This window comes from Alexandromys fortis, unplaced genomic scaffold (genome assembly GCF_014885135.2).
Source record: "Alexandromys fortis isolate MF-2015 unplaced genomic scaffold, M_Fortis_MF-2015_v1.1 scaffold_205, whole genome shotgun sequence".
In the NCBI taxonomy this organism is placed as follows: Eukaryota; Metazoa; Chordata; class Mammalia; order Rodentia; family Cricetidae; genus Alexandromys; species Alexandromys fortis.
Window position 1 is genome coordinate 2,501,755 of NW_026068107.1, and position 20,245 is coordinate 2,521,999.

The following is a 20,245-nucleotide window of genomic DNA, read 5'->3' on the forward strand; positions in this document are numbered from 1 at the left end:
ATGTTTCTGCCCAGTTGTGAATAACCATAATTAGATGCACTTGGTCTCAGAGTTAAACTAGGAGAGTATGGTTTCACTCACCAAGATTTCAGGTGGTTTCTACCCATGCTAGAATGGGACTTCTTGGCAACACTATTATTTAGGACTCATTTGTTGTACATAAACCCTCACCCATGTTGTGGTAAGTTGTTGACTGAGGTTTTCTCTCCTGCACGGTTCTGCAGCTGTTAAGTACCAAAGAAATACATTTATACATTAGTTATAAACTGATTGGCCTAGTAGCTCAGACTTCTTATTAACTAATTCTTATAACTTACATTAGCCCATAATTCTTGTTTGAGTTAGCCATGTGGCTTGGTACCTTTTTTTTTTTTTTTTTTTTTTTTTTGGCGTGACAGTCACACCTTGCTTCTTTTGTGGCTAGGTAATGACTGCAGACCAAGCTTTTCTCTTCCCAGAATTCTCCTGTTCTTGTTGCCCCACCTCTACTTCCTGCCTGTTTGTCTTGCCTATACTTCCTGCCTGGCTACTGGCCAATCAGCGTTTTATTAAAATACAACTGACAGGGTATAATCCATTGTCCCACAGCAGTAAGTGAACTCAATAAACTCAGTGGTCCAGCAAACTGGACTAAAATCAGATTGCTTCTTTGGTTTGTCTTTAGTGCTGTATCAGGGGCACCACAGTTCACCAAACAGATCGAGGCTTTTCCTGTTGTGGCAGTTACTATAGTATGGCATTTGGTATCTGGAAGCCACGGAATTGTAGATTTATTGTTCCCCTTCTAGTGTGCACTCAATAAGTGGACTTGGGTGGATACCAGAGCCAGTTGTACTTTGCAGCCCTTAGGAAACATCAAGGGCAATGGTCAAAAGTGGACAGATAGAGAAATAGGGTGGTGCTGGCAAAAGGAACAGAATTTGGCATAAAGTTGTTCAATTATTCCCCAGAGTATCGTGTGTATATTTCTCTCCTATGGGTAGAGATTGTTCCCCCATCCAAGCACACATTAGCAGCAAGCTGTGGCCACTGAAGAAACAGAGACCTGCTTCAATACCAGAATTTAGTCTCTCAGATCCAGCTGAAGCAGGAAGAGCATTTTATTGTTTCCCCTGTTCCTCTTTGCTATGAGATCAGGCCTAGCTCCTTTGGGGTATGGAAATCGTCAGGAGCCTTTGGTGATGCCTAATGTTGGGAAGTGCAGTGGAACATAAGAAATGATTGTGGGTCGATGTCCTGAAGTTGATATTTGGGATCTAAATGATAGAAGAGAACCAACTCCTGCAAGTTGTCCTTTGACTTCCACATATGCACTGTGATATTTGCAAAGCCACACACAGACACATTCTCTTTGTCTCTCTTTCTCTCTCTCTCTGTATGTGTGTATAATATATGAACTATGTTCATAGAATCTTTATTCACAATAGCCAGAACCTGGAAACAACCTAGATATCTCTTGACCAAAGAATGAATAAAGAACATGTGATATATTTGCTCTATGGAGTATTAGTATGCTGTTTTTTTTAAAGGACATCATGAAATTTGCTGGCAAATGGATGGAACTAGAAAAAAATTATCCTTAGTGAGTTAACCCAGACCCAGAAAGACAAACATGGTATGAACTCACTTATAAGTGGATATTAGCTGTATGTAAAGGATAGCCATGCTACAATCCATAGAGCCAGAGAGGTTAGGTAACAAGGAGAGCTCAGGAGGGAAGCTTGTATCTCCCCGGGAAGGGGAAAAAGGAGAGATTTTGTGGCCAGATTGGGGGTGGGTGAGGATGGGAACATGAGGGATTGAGAGGAGAGAAGGGTATGAAGGAGGAAAATATGAATACTGAATGAATCACTGGTTTAAGATCTGCTTCACATGAGAAGCCACATGTTTGGTACTATAAGACAAAATTCTATAGCTAGGAGGTCATAGGTCCCAGAGAAGAAACTATAGCTCTTGTTTTGGTTAGTGGAAATTATGTGCCTATCAAATTGCCTAATTGCTTAGCATTTATGTTCAAGCCCAACGATTATTGCTGCTCTGAATCATGGTCAAGGAAGCGTCTTTTTGAATGGGCACTAGTTATTTCAAAGGCTCATAATTAGCCAAATTGCTACTGAGCATAAAAGAGTACTGCTATGATGTAGCAATCCAATAGCCAACTCTAAATGGATGAAAACAATCATTCATCTGTATCAAAATGCAAAATGCAGGGTTTTTCATAGGAAAGGGAGCAAAACGAACGTAAAACCAAATGAAGCACTGTAGAATGCTGTCCTCTGCACATGTCATAGCCATTACCTTCTTGAAATTTCAGCTACCATTATTATACGCATAGGACTGGGCTTTTAACACTACATCATAGAAAGGAGTCATGTCATTGGATAATTAGCTGATGTTACAGCTGTTTACTCCCATCTGTCTTCCTTCTATCTCAGTATTCAGTTGGGATACAGAGGTGCCCCAGTGCATTTGAGATAGAAGATTTAGAAGAGGAGGGCTCCATTTATACAGTGCTTGGGACGTCAACAGCCGTGACACAGCTCTTCCAAGACCACCTACTTTCTTGTAAGTAAACATTTATCCCTGCTTCTTAAGTCATTGCAGAAGATTCATTTGTTCATTAAGTTAGACTTGAATGGACTGTCCATTTGATCTGACATTATCTGGGGTGAATTAGACATTTGCTTACATCTCACTAGAAAAGTTCAGGCAGCAAGGCTCTTTCTTTACTAATATGCCATCTGGTAGTCTAAAACCTTCATAGACTAGCCACGAATAAGACATAGTATTTTAGAAAAATTTCAACAACAAAAAGAAGTATTGGCATACATGCACACAAGGGCATTCTTGTATAGTGTAGGGAGAGTGGCTGCTAATCCCTCCCTAAAGCTCTGAGAGAGAAGCAGAGGAGTGGAAGATAAATTGGTGTTGGGACAATGGATTGAAGGGCAGGGCAGGGCAGGACAGAACCAATGGCAGTAGGAATGGATAAATGCCAGTGTTGAAATATTAGCAGAGGTCACTGTGTACATATGTTAACTACTTTTGGGCATGAAACTAATACACGAGCAATCCATTTTCTTCCTTATTAGTTAAATCATGGAATAGTTAGAATAAGGCAAATGACAATTTCAATTTGTACCATACAAAAGAAAAGAAAAAGGAAAACTTCCTAAGAGACTAAACTTGTCTGGGCAATACTAGATAAATTAATGAGTTATTAAATGGGCTTCATGCTTATGATCAATCAATATTGTTTGTTACAGGAAAATAATATATTTTATTTCAAAGAAATGTTAAATTTGCATTAGGAAGTTCTGGAGAATAGTATACATATACATACATATATACAAATATATACATATATATATTAAAGAATTGACTTACTTCATACTTCATTGTTGAGGCCTAACAAGTAGAAAACCAAGTAATAGAACAGCAGGTTGGAACCCAAAGAACAATCTGATGTTTCACTGTTAAGTTCAAAGTGGTCCAGAGGCAGAATTCCTTATTTTTCCATAGACCTTCAAATGAAATATAGTCACTGATAGTCTTAGTAAACTGCAAATCACATCAAAATAACAACTTCACAGCAGCATCTAGGGTACCAACCAAAATCAAGGTACCACAGCCAAATTTACTTGACATGTAAAATTAGCCATCACACTCAATGAAGAAAATGTCACACAATTTTGTATGAAGTTTCTGTCCATAGAAAAGAACCTAACATAGATTTTTCTAGATCTAATCCATCATTTTCTCCAAGGTGATGCTATATGCAAAGCAGTCAAAAGCCCAAACCTAGGGATACTCTCTGCAGAGACAAAGCTTTCAAGAAACTAAAACATCTTATAATAAGGAGAAAAACTGTAGCTTACAGTTTCAAGAGCCCACGGCTGTCACTTCTGTTTCTCACAGTGACTTCCTTCTGTTCCTCAATAATCTTATAAAATGGATGGCCTCAGTTTAATATTAACGGGAGTGCCACAGTTGCTTTTCCAGGATAACATAGGATAAGCCACCAGCTTTAAACTATTTCTGTTCCTGGAAGATAGAAACAAATGCGTAACAGAGGCAGTCTTGACTCCACTTTGAGGAATCTTTGTTTGCACAGGGCTCAAACCAAAAGAAATGCTTTTCACCATGGCTATGCTTTAGAATCTTTGAGGTTCTTGAAAATTATTCAGGTCAGACCTCACCTCCCATTACTCTGCTTCAGCTGAATCTAGCAGACTACTTACAGGGCAGAAGGGGTTTCTTTGTATATTTCTCTCATATGGGAGTGGTAACATATATGGAGATATATTCTATTAATGTCCATTATCTGAATTATATGGTGGAGTTTGTTATTATATCTTATACATGTATGCCACATACTTCAGTTAAATTTATGCCTCCATTACCCAAACTTGTATTCCCTCTCCTTGCACTGATTTCCTACTTATTTTCTGTTGATTCCTATTCTAAATTCATTTTAGTTTTAGATCTAGAGTCTCCACAAGAGAAAATACATAATACTTGATCGCACACCTGTTAATCTTTCCGCTCCCTCTTCCACAGTGCTCCTTGAGTCTTAAGGTGCCAGAGTATCTTGTAGATGTACCCAATGGGACTTGGCTTCACAACTCTGCATTTTGATCAGGTGTTGGTCTCTGTCACAAAGAGAAGTTTTCATGGTTAAGAGTTAGCACTAAGAATAGATGTTTATATTGTTGTTAGAGATTATGTTGGTTTAGTAAAATAGTGACTAGTATGGTCTACTGCAAGATCCATAACTTCAGTACCCCTGAGGAGATGGCTAAGTTTCCAGTACCAGTCATGATTTCTCACTTGTTGTGTGGGTCTTAAGTGCAATTAGAGAGCTGCTGGTTACTGCCAAGGTATGAGTGCAGCTAATGCAACCAGAGAGTTGTTGTATCGCTCCTGTTGTTTGGAGTGTTTGGACTTCATTTCTAGATAGAATGGCTGCTTCCCTCCTTTGGAAGCTTGCATGGCACTTTCTGGTACCCTGAAAACTAGTACTCAGGGAGGAGGCTTTCCGTTCAGTTCCAGATCAGGAACCTCTGAACCCTGTGTCTGAAGTGCGTGGCGTATTCCACCTCTTAAGCGCAACGAAGAGCCATAGCAAAACGTTACGTGTTTTGGTTGTTTCCTGGAGAGCCCTGGTCGATAACTCAAAAAAGAGAATTTCATGTCTGCTACTGGACATTTTTATTACGTGCTCTTTGGCTCTTTTTTTTATTGTTGCGTTTTTACCTGGTTTCGGCATTACAGTGATACTGGCTTCGTAGAAGCGATTGTGAGTATTCATTCTGTTCATTCTGCTTCTTTTCCTCCTCCTCCTCGTCGTCGTCGTCCTCCTTAATAGCTTAAGAAGGATTCGCTGTAGATGTCTGAATGCAGTGAATTCATCTGGCGCTGACCCCTTTTTTGCTGGAAGGCTTTTCATTATCATTTCAATTTCCTCATTTATTGTGGTTTTGTTTAGGTTGTGGACTTCTTTGCGGTTTGGCTGAATCTAGGCTTTCGGTTTTCCAGCTTAATGGGGTACAGGCTTTAAAAATAGTCCTGTATGATATTCTGTATTTCCTTGTTGTCTGATGTAATTTTTCCCTATTCACTTCTTATTCTGGCAATTTCTGTTATCTTTTTCTTTTTATCAGTCGAGCCGTGGGTCTGTCAGTCTTGTTTAATCTTCTCAAGCAATTCCTAGGTTTTGATTTTTTTGTATTGCTCGCTTTGTGAACCATTGATTTCTGCTCTCGTTTTTATTATTTCTTGCCATCAACTAGGTTTCGATTTGTTTTTGAACAACTTGGTTTGTTCTTTTTTTTTTCCCCCAGCTTTCTCAGCTGTGTCGTTAGGCCACTTATTTCTGCTCTTTCTAATCGTTAAAGGTACCTACAACTATAAATTTCTCTCTGAGGATGGTTTTCATTGTGCCCATTTTATGTTTGTTTGTCTGATTAGTTCTTTAGATATTTTACATACTAACTCAATATCAGATATTTAATTGGTAAAAAATATTTTCCTATTCTGTAGGATGTTGTTTTGTCTGAATAACAGTGTCCTTTGCCTTACAGAAGCTTTTCAGGTCCATGAGGTCCCCGTTTACTAATTGTTGGTTTTAGTATCCGTGCTAACAGTATTCTGTTCAGTTAGTAATTGCCTGTGCAAATGAGTTTAAATCTAATCCCTACTTTCTCTTCTATCAGATTAAAGAGTATCTGGTCTTATATATAGATCCTTCATCCATTTGGATTTGAGTTTCTTTTTCTTTTTTTTTTTTTTTAAAAAGAAAACAAACTGTCTTTTTTCATTATACATACCAATCCAAGTTCCCACTTTCTCCCCTCCTCCCATTCCCTTCCTCCCAGTCCATACCATCCATTCCCTTCTGAGGGATACCTTGCTCAGCCTCAATACAGGGGGAGGGGCATGGTCCTGCCTCAACTTGATGTGACAGACTTTGTTGACCCCCCCCCTTGGGAGGCCTTAAGCTTTCTGAATAGTGGATGTGGGACTGGGTGGGAGGAAGGTGAGGGGAGAGCCAGTAAAGGGAAGGGAGGAAGAACTGTGGTTGGTATGTAAATTGAAAAAAATACATTTAAATAAAATCTTATAAAAAATTTAAAAGGCCATAAGTAGAAATAATACAGAAAATCAGGATGGAATTCTCCACACCACTCCAGTCTTAATAAGGCAAAGAAAAACCTTAGAAAAAGGCAAAGAAGTCAAGTAGGTAATTTGGATTTGTTAGAGAGAAAGATTCATAACAGCTTTTTCATTGAAATAAAATACGCTAAATCCAGATTTTAACCCAGAGAGATTGGAGTCTATGGAAGCTGGCTATATGTGTATCCTCTAATCTGTCAATTCCTATTTCTTGAAATCTTTTTTCTATATTATTTTAATTTAATTTATTTCATATAATAGGTCTCAATCATGTTTCCCCTCTCCCAACTCTTCTCAGATCCTTCCCAACTCCATCCCCACCCAAATTTATGTTCTCTCTGTCACTCATATCTATCTATCTATCTATCTATCTATCTATCTATCTATCTATCTATCTATCTATCTCTTTATCTCTCTCTCTATCTATCTACCTATCATCTATCTATCTATCTATCTATCTATCCATCTATTATCTATCTCTATCCCTTTTAACAAAAAAAGAAAATCAAAACAAAAACAGTGAGTCAAAAAATTCACAAACGCATTGAATGCTTTTTTCACAAAAAAGCATGCATGTTTGTTTGATTTTTTTTTGTTTGTTCTGTTTGTTTTTGTTTCTTTGTCTTGACAAAGTACTCCTGGGCAAATGTGGTTGATATACCCAGTAACAAACAAATGTAGAAAACAAATTTTCCATTTGCCTGGCGATATCAATTTCAAATAGCCTTTTGATTGTGAGTGGGACCCCATGTCCACTTGCCCCCCTCAGTGCTAAGACTCTGGCTGACTTGAACCTACCTGTTCAGGCCTTATGTGTGCAGCCACAGTCTCAAGTTCATTTGAGCTTCATATGTATTTCTTCACCAAAAGAGCTCTATGAATGCTTGTTAAAGAATTAATTATGGTAGCTTGGAGGTGACATCTGGTTGGATGAAGTAGGCCACTCAGGGTGTGACTTTGAAAGGTATACCTTATTTTCAGTCCTCATTCTGGCTGCCAGGAGGTGGGCCTGTTTTCCTCTCCACACACTCTGTTCCATGATATTGTGCCAATAAAAACTTAGTAATTGGTCCAAATGACCATATACTTGAATCTCTGAAACCATAAACCCAAATAAATATTCCCTTTTTAAGATATTTTTCTTAGATACGTTGCCACAGTAATAGAGAGAGTCTGACTAATAAACTTGCTTACGGCTTGCTTGAAGTTCCAGTTCAAAGATGATACTTAAAAATTCTAGTTTGTTCCCTTAAATGCGGTATATTAACTTTAATCACTATCTATAGCTATGTGTCCTGTGTCCCCAGTAGGAAGAATGCAAAGCTCAGAGAAACAATGGATGGACCCAAACATAACTATCAATAACTCACCCGGAGACTCTGCTTCCAGTTTCTACAGTGCTAAGCTGGGAGGGGTGTCTTGTAAATCATAAAAACCAAGGGGTGAATATTTTCTCATGAAGTGTAGCTAGAAGGCATTCACCAATGATATATGGATGCTGCTTAGATGGTTCAGGATGTCTGTGTTCAGGTAACAGAGGATAGGAAGGAGAATTCCTGTTCATTTTGGCCATCCCATAGTCAGAGATGGAAATTGTGGTTCAGAGATGAATACAGATAGTATCACAATATACCAAAAGAGTAAAATTTTCATTGCTTACTGAATGACACTTTTACAGGAGAATTATGAGGACCCAAGCTAATCTAAGAATAGCTTATGTGTTATTTGAATGAGATGTTCCCAAAAGTCTCAAGGATTTGAATACAATGTCCCCAGTTAATGGTCATGTTTGGGTAGGCTTAGGAGATGTATCCTTGTTGGAGGAAGTATGTAACTTGGGGATGGATTTGAGCTTTTAAAAATTGCACATCACTCACAGTGCTCTTTCAGCTTCCTGTTTGTTTTAAAGATATGAACTCTAAGCTTGCTGCTCCAGCTGCCATGCTTGCCTGATGCCATGTTAGAGATAGACTCTTACACTCTGGAGCCCTACATTTAAACAAATTCTTCCTTCTATAAGTTGTCTTGGTTGTGGTGAGTTGGGTGTGGTGGTACACACCTTTAATCCCAACACTTGGGAGACAGAGGCAGGCAGATATCTGTGAGTTCAACGACAGGCTGGTCTACAGAATCAAGACTGCTGCCTGAGATGATCAAGCCTCACAGGATACTCCAGTCATGACTTGATTATAATTCTAAATTTTATTTGGGTCCCCATAAGATTATCAGCATCCCTAATCAGCAGGAAGTAGCCTGGAAAACTATGCCCACATTCCCAAAAATGGACTATGGATATTTTCCTTTGTTTAGAATGTTGGTTACAAGTTGTTATGGGTAATGGTCAGGAAGAAAGCTAAACAAGGAAGATTTGACACAGAGTTCTTGTTTTGAAAAAAAGGTGGGAGTGCTGTGGTATAATGGTCTATACCCTGTCACATATATTTTAAATAAATGTAGCCAGACAGGAAGTGGAGGTGGGGAAACGAGAATTCTGGGAAGACGGAAGTCTCAGATTGCAGTCTGTGACCTAGCCTCAGAAGAAACAAGATGTGGCTACCTCACCAAATAAACTACCAAGCCACATGGCTAAGATAGACAAGAATAATTGGCTAATATAAGTTATAAGAGTTAATAAGAAGTCTGAGCTACTGGGTCCATCAGTTTATAACTAATGTAGACCTCTGTGTGATTCTTTGGGTCTTAACAGCTGCAGGACCAGGCAGGACAGAAAACCTTGGTCAACAATGGTGTTTTATCACAGCAATAGAAAGTTAACTAATGTAGCTCAAGAGAGCAAAAAAAAAAATGACCCAAATGTGTGCTCTGATCGTTCTTATGGATGGAGTGTCTGTATCTGTAAGCATTCCAGCTCAGATGAAAAGGGATCCTGGCAGTCAGGAGTCAAGAAATACCACAGGCACTACAAGTATAGCACCTTACAGCCCTGCTTCAGGAGAAGGCTTCCCCAATGTAACAGCTCTGCTCTGGCAGGGGAGGGGTCCCCCCTGAGAAGTTGTTCTTGTTCTACTCAGGTCCCTGGGAACTTAACAACTCTGCTCCACTAGGGGCAGGATTCCTTATGGAAAATAACACAGTTCGGCTCCACGATGCTCCTCCTCAGATCACGAGGAGCTTAACAACTGCTCAACTAGGAGCAGTTTCCTCAGGGAAAGTTACAGTTTGGCTCTTACTCTGCTCCTCCTCAGTTTACCCAGGAGCTTAACAACTCCTCTCTACTAGGGGCATATTTCCCCAGGCAAAGTGTTACAGTCTGGCTCCACTCTTCTCTGCTCCGAAGAAAGCTGTTACTTCTCTGCTCCCTTCTCTGCTGTGCTTTGTTCCAGCAAAAGAAGTCTTCACCCAAATCTCATTCCAAAGATTTGTTGGGAGGAAAGAATCCAGGAGAGAGGATATTTCTGCCAGGGTGGAAAAGGCGGCTCCCAACTGAACAGGTACAGGGCTTATATAGGGCTTCGAGGGGTCACAGTTTTTCCAGGGTTAAGACTTTTCAGGTTGAGAATTGGATTTCAATCCCTGACTGAATTTCATGCTCAGGAATTGGTTGGTTTCATTCTCAGTGATTAGTTCATTCTTCTCCCCAGGGATTGTTTGGTTTCATGCTCAGTGGTTGGTTGGTTTTCCTGCTCAGGGATTGGTTGTTTTTGTGTTCAGGGATTGGTTGATTTGTGCTGGGTTGGTCAGTCAGGGACAGAATGTGTTTCTTTGGCTCTGGTTTCATGATCAAAGTGTGTTGCTTTTACTGGCCCTTTTTAAACTTTGGCTCTGGTTTCAGGGCCAGAGTGTGTTTCTTTCACTGACTCTTTTTAACCGTTGGCTCTGATATCAGAGCCAGTGAATTGGCTCTGGACTTAGGGTCAAAATGTGTTTCGTTGGTTCTGATCTCAGGACCAGGATATGTTTCTTTGGCTTTGGTCTCAGGACCAGGATATGTTTCTTTGGCTGTGGTCTCAGGACCAGGATATGTTTCTTTAGCTCTGGTCTTAGGCTTGGGGTGTGTTTCTTTGGCTCTGGTTGCAGGATTAGAGTATGTTTCTTTGGCTGGTCTTTTTACCCTACAGTATTTATCTATATAGAAAAGGTCTTATGTAGTTTGAACCTCTCATAATTTCATAATAGAGAAGACAATGTATTTCTTATCAGCTTATCAAATATGAAGTACAAGGAATGAGGTAGAGATTAGGTTTAAATGACAGCAGCTATCAACAACTGGAGTCAGACTCTTCATTACTCCATGTACACAAGGGTCATTGACCACAATAATCAGGAAGGGCAATAGACTGTGTTACAAAACAGATTCCAGCATCATTTGTTTGACACAATAATCAAGAGATTATTGATAATCTCTTATCTTGTTGAATTTTTATGGGAAATGGACATAAGAAATAATATTTGCCCAAAATATAGCTGAGCATTTGTTATAGATACGGTTCCACTATGGACTGTTACAGGTTCATACTCACATACACATGATAAATACATACATATGTATGTACATATGTAAAATTACGTAATGTAATTTTAAAAATTTAAAGAAAATAAATACCTGCAAGCAAGATAGCCCTTAAAATGACTAACTTTCAGGTTGTCTACTAACAGGACTCCTAGGTTCTAGAATATGTCCTTTCTTGAAGAGATGGTTCATACTACAATGATAACAGCTGCATCACTTTTAAAATTTATAGACTTCATAGCCACTTGTAATCAAAATATCACAATTTCAATTTTTACCTATTGTACACATTGTGTTATGGCTTGGGTGATTAAAATTACTGACACTGTGTGTTAAAACTCTTTTCTCTTTCTTCCTTTTCTTCCTTTTTTTAAAAAAAAACTATCTTTTTTTCATTTTACATACAAATCCCAGTTCCCACTCCTTCCCCTCCTTCCATTTCCTCCAACTTCTTTCCCACCCCACCCCCATCCACTCCCCAGAGTGGGCAAGGCACATTGCTTTGGGGAAGGTCCAAAGCCCTTCCTACTATATCTAGGCTGAGCAAGGCATCCATCCAAAAAGATTAGGTTCCAAAAAGCCAGTCCAAGCAGTAGGGATAAATCCTGGTGTCACTGCCAGTGGCCCTGCAGTCTACCCCAGCCATACAACTGTTAACCACATTCAGAGGGACTAGTTTGGTCCTATGCTTGTTCCTTCCCTGTCTGGCTGGAGTTGGTGAGCTCCCATTGGCTCAGGTGAACTGTTTCAGTGCGTGTCCCCATCATGGCCTGACTTCTTTGCTCATATTCTCATTCTTCCCACTCTTCAACTGGATTTTGAAAGCTCAGCCCAGTGCTCCATTATGGGTCTCTGCCTGTTTCCATCAGTTGCTGGATGAAGGTTCTATGGTGACATTTAAGATAGTCATCAGTCTGACTATAGGCCAAGGCACCCTCTCCCCTATTGCTTAGGGTCTTAGCTGGGGTCATCATTGTGAATTCCTGGGAATTTCTCTAGTGTCATGTTTCTTGCTAGCCCCATAATGGCTCCCTCAATAAAAATATCTCTTTCCTTGCTCTCATCTCTGTCCTTCCTCCATCTCGACTATCCTGTTCCCTAAAGTTCTCTTCCGCCTCCCCTTCTCCCCTCCACTTTCTCTTCTGCTCTCTCTTCTTCCCTACCACCATGGTCCCAATTTTTTCAGGTGATCTTGTCTATTTGCCATTTCCAGGTGTATTGATATATGTTTTCTTAAGGTTCACCTTGTTATTTAGCTTCTCTAGGATCATGAACTTATTACTCTTTGCTTTACAGCTAGTATCCACTTATGAGTGAATACATACCATTTTCAACTTTCTGGGATGGATTTTTCTATTCCAAAAGGTGATAGTGTTAGAGCAGAGCATTCATGAAAATCAACAACCCTTTAAAAAGTATATGTGAGCAGTGTCTAGCTTATGTTTCAGCATGTGATGTGTATATATAAGTAAGTATAAGACAAACACCAGCAAGATAGAAGATAATCTTCACCAAAACTAAACACACTGACACCCTGATTTTGGACTCCAAGCCTACAGAAATGTGAAAAATAAAATTCTGTTGTTACAGAGTTTCCAAGTCACAATTAAGACGTTATATTAAGTCTCAGAAAAGACTGGACTTTTAAACGCTGTTGATACAGAAAGACAATTGAGGCATTTAAAGTAGAACTAAATGCATTTAGAATTATGATATGGCAACAAACCTTTGAGGACCACAGAGTAGGTTGTCGTGGTCTAAATGTGAAATGTCCCTCATAGTCTCACACACTTAAACACTTGGATTTCGTTAGTGGCATGTTTAGGGCTAAGAGTATGGAACTTTTAGGATGCAGAGCCTTGCTAGAGGAAGTACTTTGTTAGGGGAAGGGTTTGAAAGTTTATAGCCTCTTCTAACTTCCCAGTTTGCTCTCTCAGCTTCCTACTTGATGAAATGTGATCAGTAGCTTTCCCACTCTGGTTACCTGCTGCTCTATCTTCCTTGCCATTGTGACATCTCTTCTGGAACCATAAGCCAAAATAAATTCTTTTAAAAGTTGTTTTTTGGCTATGGTATTTTATCATATCAAGATAAAGGTAACTAATACCACACACACACACACACACACACACACACTACTGAATCTCCATTTAGCATTGCTAATATAGACATCTTTAGGGCTAATTGCTTGGTATCAGATAGCATATCGAGAGGCTCACCCTTGGAGGAAACTGATAGTCCTTTTCTCAATAGCCATTGACTGTAGCCCTTCTTCTAGGAGTGAGGCCTTGTGAAAGTTCCCCCATCCATGTTGGCATACCTGATCATTGCTGTCATTAAGCTGATATGTTAGGCAGCCATACTATTGAGGTTTCATGGGTGTAGCATCACTATCATATCTATAAGACACTATGTAGCTGCAGACCTTGCAAGAGAGGTCATAGATCCTAGGAACCTACTGCTACTGTTTCCCTCAAACCACTATAACTTCTAACTCTACTATAATACATGTCCTTGTACACACAAGTGTAGCTCTGTCTCCTCATCACAGAAGCTACTGTTAGCAAATATAGAGGCTATCACAGAAATCCACATGTCATCAATATGCAGAGAATAAGTGAATTGTGGTACCCAACCTAAACAGATACATTTACAACACAACCCTATACCTGAGTCAGGGAACATTGTGGAAAAGGAGGTGGAATGATTCCTTTTATCCCTTGCACAAAAGACATAAAGTCCAAGCCCATAGCAAGTATATCAAGCTATGTTAAATGTTTATTTCCCATTATGTAATATATACACTCAATAGCCTTTTCTTCAATTACTCATTAGCTGGGTTAATGACTTTGCCTAAAAAGAGAATGCGTCTGGCCCTTTTCTCCAAAACCATCAATAAGGATGTTCTGTCAAATTGGATAATGGGATGAAGAGAAGCCACTTCTGGCTGTTCCAGAGACACAGCTTCAGGAGCAGCTACTTCTTTGATTCTCTGTTTTCCAATATGCAGCAGAGCCTTGTGAAAAGCCTATGGAAGAGGAACACACACTGAAGGTCCCCTGAAAAGTGGCAACAGCCTTTGGGTGTGTTAGAAGTACAAAAAGAAATACTATATATTATATAGATGGTACCTGAATATGAATATTACTTTGAGAAGTTTCCTTAATTTCTGTGATTTTAGGACTATTTGTTTGGGTAGCATCTCATTCTCAATCACCTTTCATCTCTAGAAGGTACCTTTTTAGTGTCTTCCAAACATCCTCTAGCACTGCATCTCATGAGTTGCTTCTGATCATTAAGGCTTTCCATCATCTTAGAGTCACCTTAGTACATGAGGGTTAGGGATGGAAATTACATTTATTTATGTATTTGGGTATCTGGGCTGCATGTATTTTTTTACATCACATGTGTGCCTTGTTCCTACAGAGATTAAAAGAGGGTGTCAGATTTCATGGGACTGAAATCATAGACAGTTTTGAGCTTTCATGTTATGTTGGCAGTGGAAATTTAACCTGCGACTTCTGGAGGGCAAACAGTGTGCTTACCTGCAGAGTCGTTGCTCCAGTCCCAGAAGTAACTTCTAAAATGATTTATTTTGAGTAACAAGAATACTCTCATATGATACTGACTAACATAATCACACTGTCACCATAGACATGAGATTTCTCACTGACTAAACAAGGTGGGTGAATTGTCTCTTGAAAGAAAAAAAAACAGTTCATCAGCTTACACAGGAAAGTTTTAGACCATTGTCTCTCATAATTCCAGCAAAGTTGGCACTTTCAGCAAAGGCATCCCTCTTGCCCATCTTCTGAAGTGTACTTCCAAGGTCATATGTGACAGAAATGGAAAACTTTGAAACAAACAACTCAACCCATCTATATGGAATAAGGAAAGGGAGACATGACAGTCACCACACTAATCACAAAACACACCAGGATATATCTCTTTTTCTTTCTCTCAATCATCTCTACTACTCCCCTGAACATTGAGAACTACTAACGTGGCACCAGAAACACAGAAGATATTGTTGTAGAAACTGTCTCAGACTCAGACATTGCTGGAGTGTAATACATGGTCTCCTGGGCCTTTATTACAGAAAGATGTGTCTCTGTGGTACTGAGCAAGGACAGGGGCTAATGGAATGAAGATCAGAGTTTAGTGCATGGGCACCTCCAGGATTTTCCGTCTTGCAGTTCTAACTAAGAATGACTGCCAACTCCATGTAGTAATATCAAATCTTATCCATCCCAAAGCTTTATATGGTCCCTGAAAAGGTATCAACGTTGTAGCATGCTCACGTTGGGGAGCATTATGGGAATTTATCATTTGACAAATTTCTCCTTTGGCATTTTCTCAATATGCTTCGTTGAAACATATTTTTCAACGTGGAAAGTATCCAGAAAAGTCTCATGCACACTGTACTGGACTTACTCTAAATATCATCATACCATTGACAAGTGCACCTGGGTCATTGTCCTGCCTCTAGGTTTCTTCTGAACTCAGCCTCATCTCCACTGTTAGGCCCACCCATATGTTATCACACCCTCTAAATTGCTTACCGTTTCTGCAGTAAGTAGTTCCACCTCTTCAATGTCTTAGATGACAAGGCTGCCTCCACCCACTCTACATGTCCGTCCTTTGGAAGGACAGAAAGTGCCAGGGCATTCTCACTATAATCCATTTGGAGTACTGTGCAATTCAGCTTTACATCCAGAAAATGATAGTACTGTTCTAGGGCACTTGCACTGTGGTGGTCTTGTCTACTGAGAAGCTGGAACTCTCTTCTGTTTTAGATACATGGAAAGGATTTGCCCACTGGGCTTAAAACAAAGAAAGAGGAGAGATGTTTCTTTGAAACTATTAGTCATTCATTTAATAATCAAGACGGTCTACTGTCACCCAGTTTTCCAAATGATTACAAGTGCCTCAGGAAGCATCAGAGAAACAAGGTCAGCTGACATAATAATCCAGCTACCACATGGCAAAAACAGAGTTCCTTTCCGATGCTGCTGAACTTCATAGTCTATTTCTAGAAACACTAAACTTTCTACACCCATCAGAAACAGTACCTCCTTCCATGAAAAGGTATAGGAGTGTCCAGAAAATGGGTGAAATGAGATAACAAAATGTTCTGCCATTTTAAGCATATATAGGTGTGTGGCTTATACAAAAACAAACAAACAAACAAAAAACCCACTCATCCAAACATGAAAGACAGGTTCTCTAAAATCAAGAGGAATTATGTGGGTGCCTTCCTCTTTCTGCTCTGTCTCTCTCTTCTTTTATCTCTTTTCTCTTCTTTTATCTCTTTTCTTTGTCTTTCTTTCTCCCTCTTCCTTAATAAATACTTATGGCTATTTCCTGTGTTTACGTGTCTGTTACCTGCCGCCACCGTGGGCGCGGCGCATGCCCTCCTGTAGCCGCTTTCTCACGGAGGGCTCCGCCAACCCGCCCGGGGATCATTTTTAAGAATAAGACACTTGGCAGGCAGGCAGAAGACAGAAACATGGATAGACACGACATGCAGGGTGAGGGTGAATGTTTATTCAGGGGGTTATGGAGGAGGAAGGGTGAAGGGGGGGACAGAGAGAGAGGGAGACAGAGAGAGAGAGAGGGAGGGAGGGAGGGAGAGAGAGAGAGAGAGAGAGAGAGAGAGAGAGAGAGAGAGAAGAGGAGAAAGAGACAGAGAAGGGGGAAGCAGAGAAGTGGGGAGAGAGAGGCAGAAGCAAAGCTGCCTCTCCGAGAGGAAGATGGGGAAAAAATCCTCCTTTCAGAAAGGAGGGCACATGATACTTACTCTAAGCTCTAACTTCAGGGTTAGATAGCCTTGCTGGAAAGGGTAGAAGTGAAAATTATCCATGGTATTTGGATATGTATAGCATAATTGTACATAGTAAGTACTTAACATATCGTAAAAGGGATTTATGCAGTGTATCCAAATCTACACAGGAAGTAGGGACCACATTATGCTTAAATACAAATTCAGTTGGCTTGCCGAACATGGGCTTCTCCCACCTCATTAAATGTTTTTAGAAACTATAATTATTTAGCCTAATCAGAATAGTCATAACATTGTCAACCACATTTTTAAAAGTGTTATCTGCCTGAAAGTTTTCTGGGCTCATATAAAGAGCTGTGTGTCATCCTGGAATAATCCAACACATTGCATAAATACATACGTAGTGAAGAATTATTCTGGTGTGAGGAAGACCTACTGATGCCAGTGACAAGAGGCCATAATGTGCCCCCACCCCACTTCTCTATCTTAATACTAGACTGGAAATTAATGTCTTAATGCCTTACTTTTGAAATGAATGGAGTTCACCAGAATCATGATAATGTTCAGTCTAAGGTCTTGAATTAGGTCTGTAATTTTCCCTTTGGTTTGCTTCTCCACATAACTGTTGATCTCCTGCTGGGCTGCAGCAACATTGGAGAAGGCAATAGGAAAGACTTTAGTTTCATAAAGGGTCTTGACATCATCCAAAACCCTTGCCAGTGGTTTCAGCTGCTGCCCATTGAAAACTGCATTTCCCATCTGCAATTCCAGTTCATTCTTTGGGAAATTCAATGAACAGATCAAATGTTGGAAGCCCTGATGTAATTCTGTTATTGGAGTATCTGTGAGGTTAAACCCCAAGACCTCCAGAATCTGAGTTTGAGTGTTAGAGACAGATGCAAAAGAAAGCATGGCTAAAGCAGCAGATGTGCTCCGAGGGGAAAAGAAGATGTTCCAATCTGGGTTCTCCACAAGGAACCTACAATATCGACTAAATGCAAAGTCAGCATTGATAGATGACATCTTATAGAGAGTGGCATTTTGTTGGGACAAATGGCAGATTTTAACTTTGCCTTCAGATATGTTATATTGTGCACAATGGATTGCAGCCTTGTAGTCCAAACACCAAGAGAAACAGATAGAGGAACACTGACATTCTGGAATGGAGACGATCTACAAAACATGAAGTGAGATAACAATTAGGGGAGCTTAAATGAAACACTTTCTGATTCAGACAAACATAAAAGTCACTCGCCTTGATTTATAAAACTAAAGGAAGCATTTGGAGATGTCTTCAGTGAGGAACAAGAGGTGATAGTCTCTCTTTTTTCTAAACACCAGTGACATGTCTTAAGTAGGAGAAATGATTTGCCTAGGCGACAGAAATATGATGTCATAAATTCATTAACATATGATAATAGCATGTGAAAATATTGATACTAGTTTGAACTCATGGAAATTGAATCATTTGTCATTTGAATGAAGAACCATTAGACAAAGCAGGCACTCCTTCTGATTATGTCACATGTACATAAGAATTTTGGTTTGTGTGTATGTGTGTTTTTTATGATACCATTTGTGATATGATAAAAGGAGAACAACTCCTACAAGAAATAACTAGTTGGAACTGAAGGGTGATAGTTGATTGAGTTATATACAATATACCAAGTCTAAATTCATTCACCTGTGAAATATATGGGAACCATAAGAGTATTTTAAAATGATAGGAAAATGGAAGTATACCATTCTTGTTTTAGAGACTTTTTTCTTTTGGTGCCACCTAAAGAGTCTTTTCTCACTTCTAACAGATCTTAATAATCTTGTTCTTATAAGTATGCATGGAATTTTGTAACATTTAGAGAGGAAGGCCAAGAGTTTTTTTTTTAATTTATTTATTTATTAAAGATTTCTGTTTCTTCCCCACCGCCGCCTCCCCTTTCCCTCCCCCTCCCCCAATCGAGTCCCCCTCCCTCGTCAGCCCAAAGAGCAATCAGGGTTCCCTGCCCTGTGGGAAGTCCAAGGACCACCCACCTCCATCCAGGTCTAGTAAGGTGAGCATCCAAACTGCCTAGGCTCCCACAAAACCAATAAGTGCAGTAGGATCAAAAACCCATTGCCATTGTTCATGAGGTCTCAGTAGTCCTCATTGTCCACTATGTTCAGCGAGAACAATTTTAACCCAGGCTTTTTCAGACCCAGGCCAGCTGGCCTTGGTGAGTTCCCGATAGAACATCCCCATTGTCTCAATGTATGGGTGCACCCCTCGTGGTCCTGAGTTCTTATAAGTATGCATGGAGTCCTGAGTTCTTATAAGTATGCATGGAATTTTGTAACATTTAGAGAGGAAGGCCAAGAGTTTTTAAAGCATGAAATAGTACAAAGAAACAAGGAGCATGATATAGAGTCACAAATATTTATACACCAGTGGTTAGAAAAAAAGATTTATGAAAGCAGTATAGGACCTCTTCTGAAGCCTTTAATTTTCTTCATGATTGGCCTCATCTTAGGTACTAAATTGCTATATAAAAATGTCTGTCTAGCCCATACTGTCTTACTGAATTGTTACTCAACTACCCAGCTTCTACTGGACATATACACCCTGTTTGTCCATTCATTCTTCAACCTCCACTGGGAAATCTCAGTTTCCAAATGTAAACTTATTCTCTCTCAACTCCCCAAACCACTTCTTCATTTTCATTCTATATTCCAATATATTTCACCCCTTGTTAATAGACAGACTCATATCAAAAGGGCTTGCTTCAATTTTGTTCTTCACTTTTAATGGTCGTGATTACCAATGAATACTACCTGAATACTTATCAAGACTTTTCATTTCTCTCCATCTCTACGGCCAGTTGCTGATGCCTAAGTTTAAGGCTTTAATGAATTTATCTGCTCCAAGCACGGTAGAGGGCCTCTTACCTCCTCCAGCCTTCCTTCATCCAGTTCTAGAGTAAATTTCCACATTATCACTGAGTACTCTTCCTACCAAAGTTGACAAGGCTCACCAGAGGGTCAGCTAGCAGGGACCACTCCTACATCTTGCCTCCTGAATCGACAAACTTCAGACTCAGTTATTTGGAACTCAGGCTTGTTAGAATGTTCAGTGTTCCCAAGGACAAAAATACTCACAGTACAGGCCCAAGAAGCCGCTTGCATCTCTCACATAGCAATACCTTCCCATCTTTATAACATGCCCTCTATTGCAAAACTAGAGCATTCTTAGTTACAAATTAACCATGGCATGAATGCTAGGATGACATTTCTAAAGCTGATGCACAAAACCAAGGCCAAAGGAAAACAAAAGCTAAAAAAAA

General features: G+C 39.7%; 1 protein-coding gene across 1 annotated transcript; it reads right to left on the reverse strand.

The window, feature by feature from the left end:
• Window positions 1-13,912: 13,912 nt before the first annotated feature.
• Serpina7 (serpin family A member 7) lies at window positions 13,913-18,084 on the reverse strand. Its single transcript, XM_050124133.1, is given in 6 exon segments — window positions 13,913-14,174; window positions 14,877-15,024; window positions 15,709-15,883; window positions 15,886-15,969; window positions 17,453-18,038; window positions 18,040-18,084. Coding segments are annotated over 6 exon segments (1,242 nt in total). The 3' UTR covers window positions 13,913-13,970.
• Window positions 18,085-20,245: the final 2,161 nt, after the last annotated feature.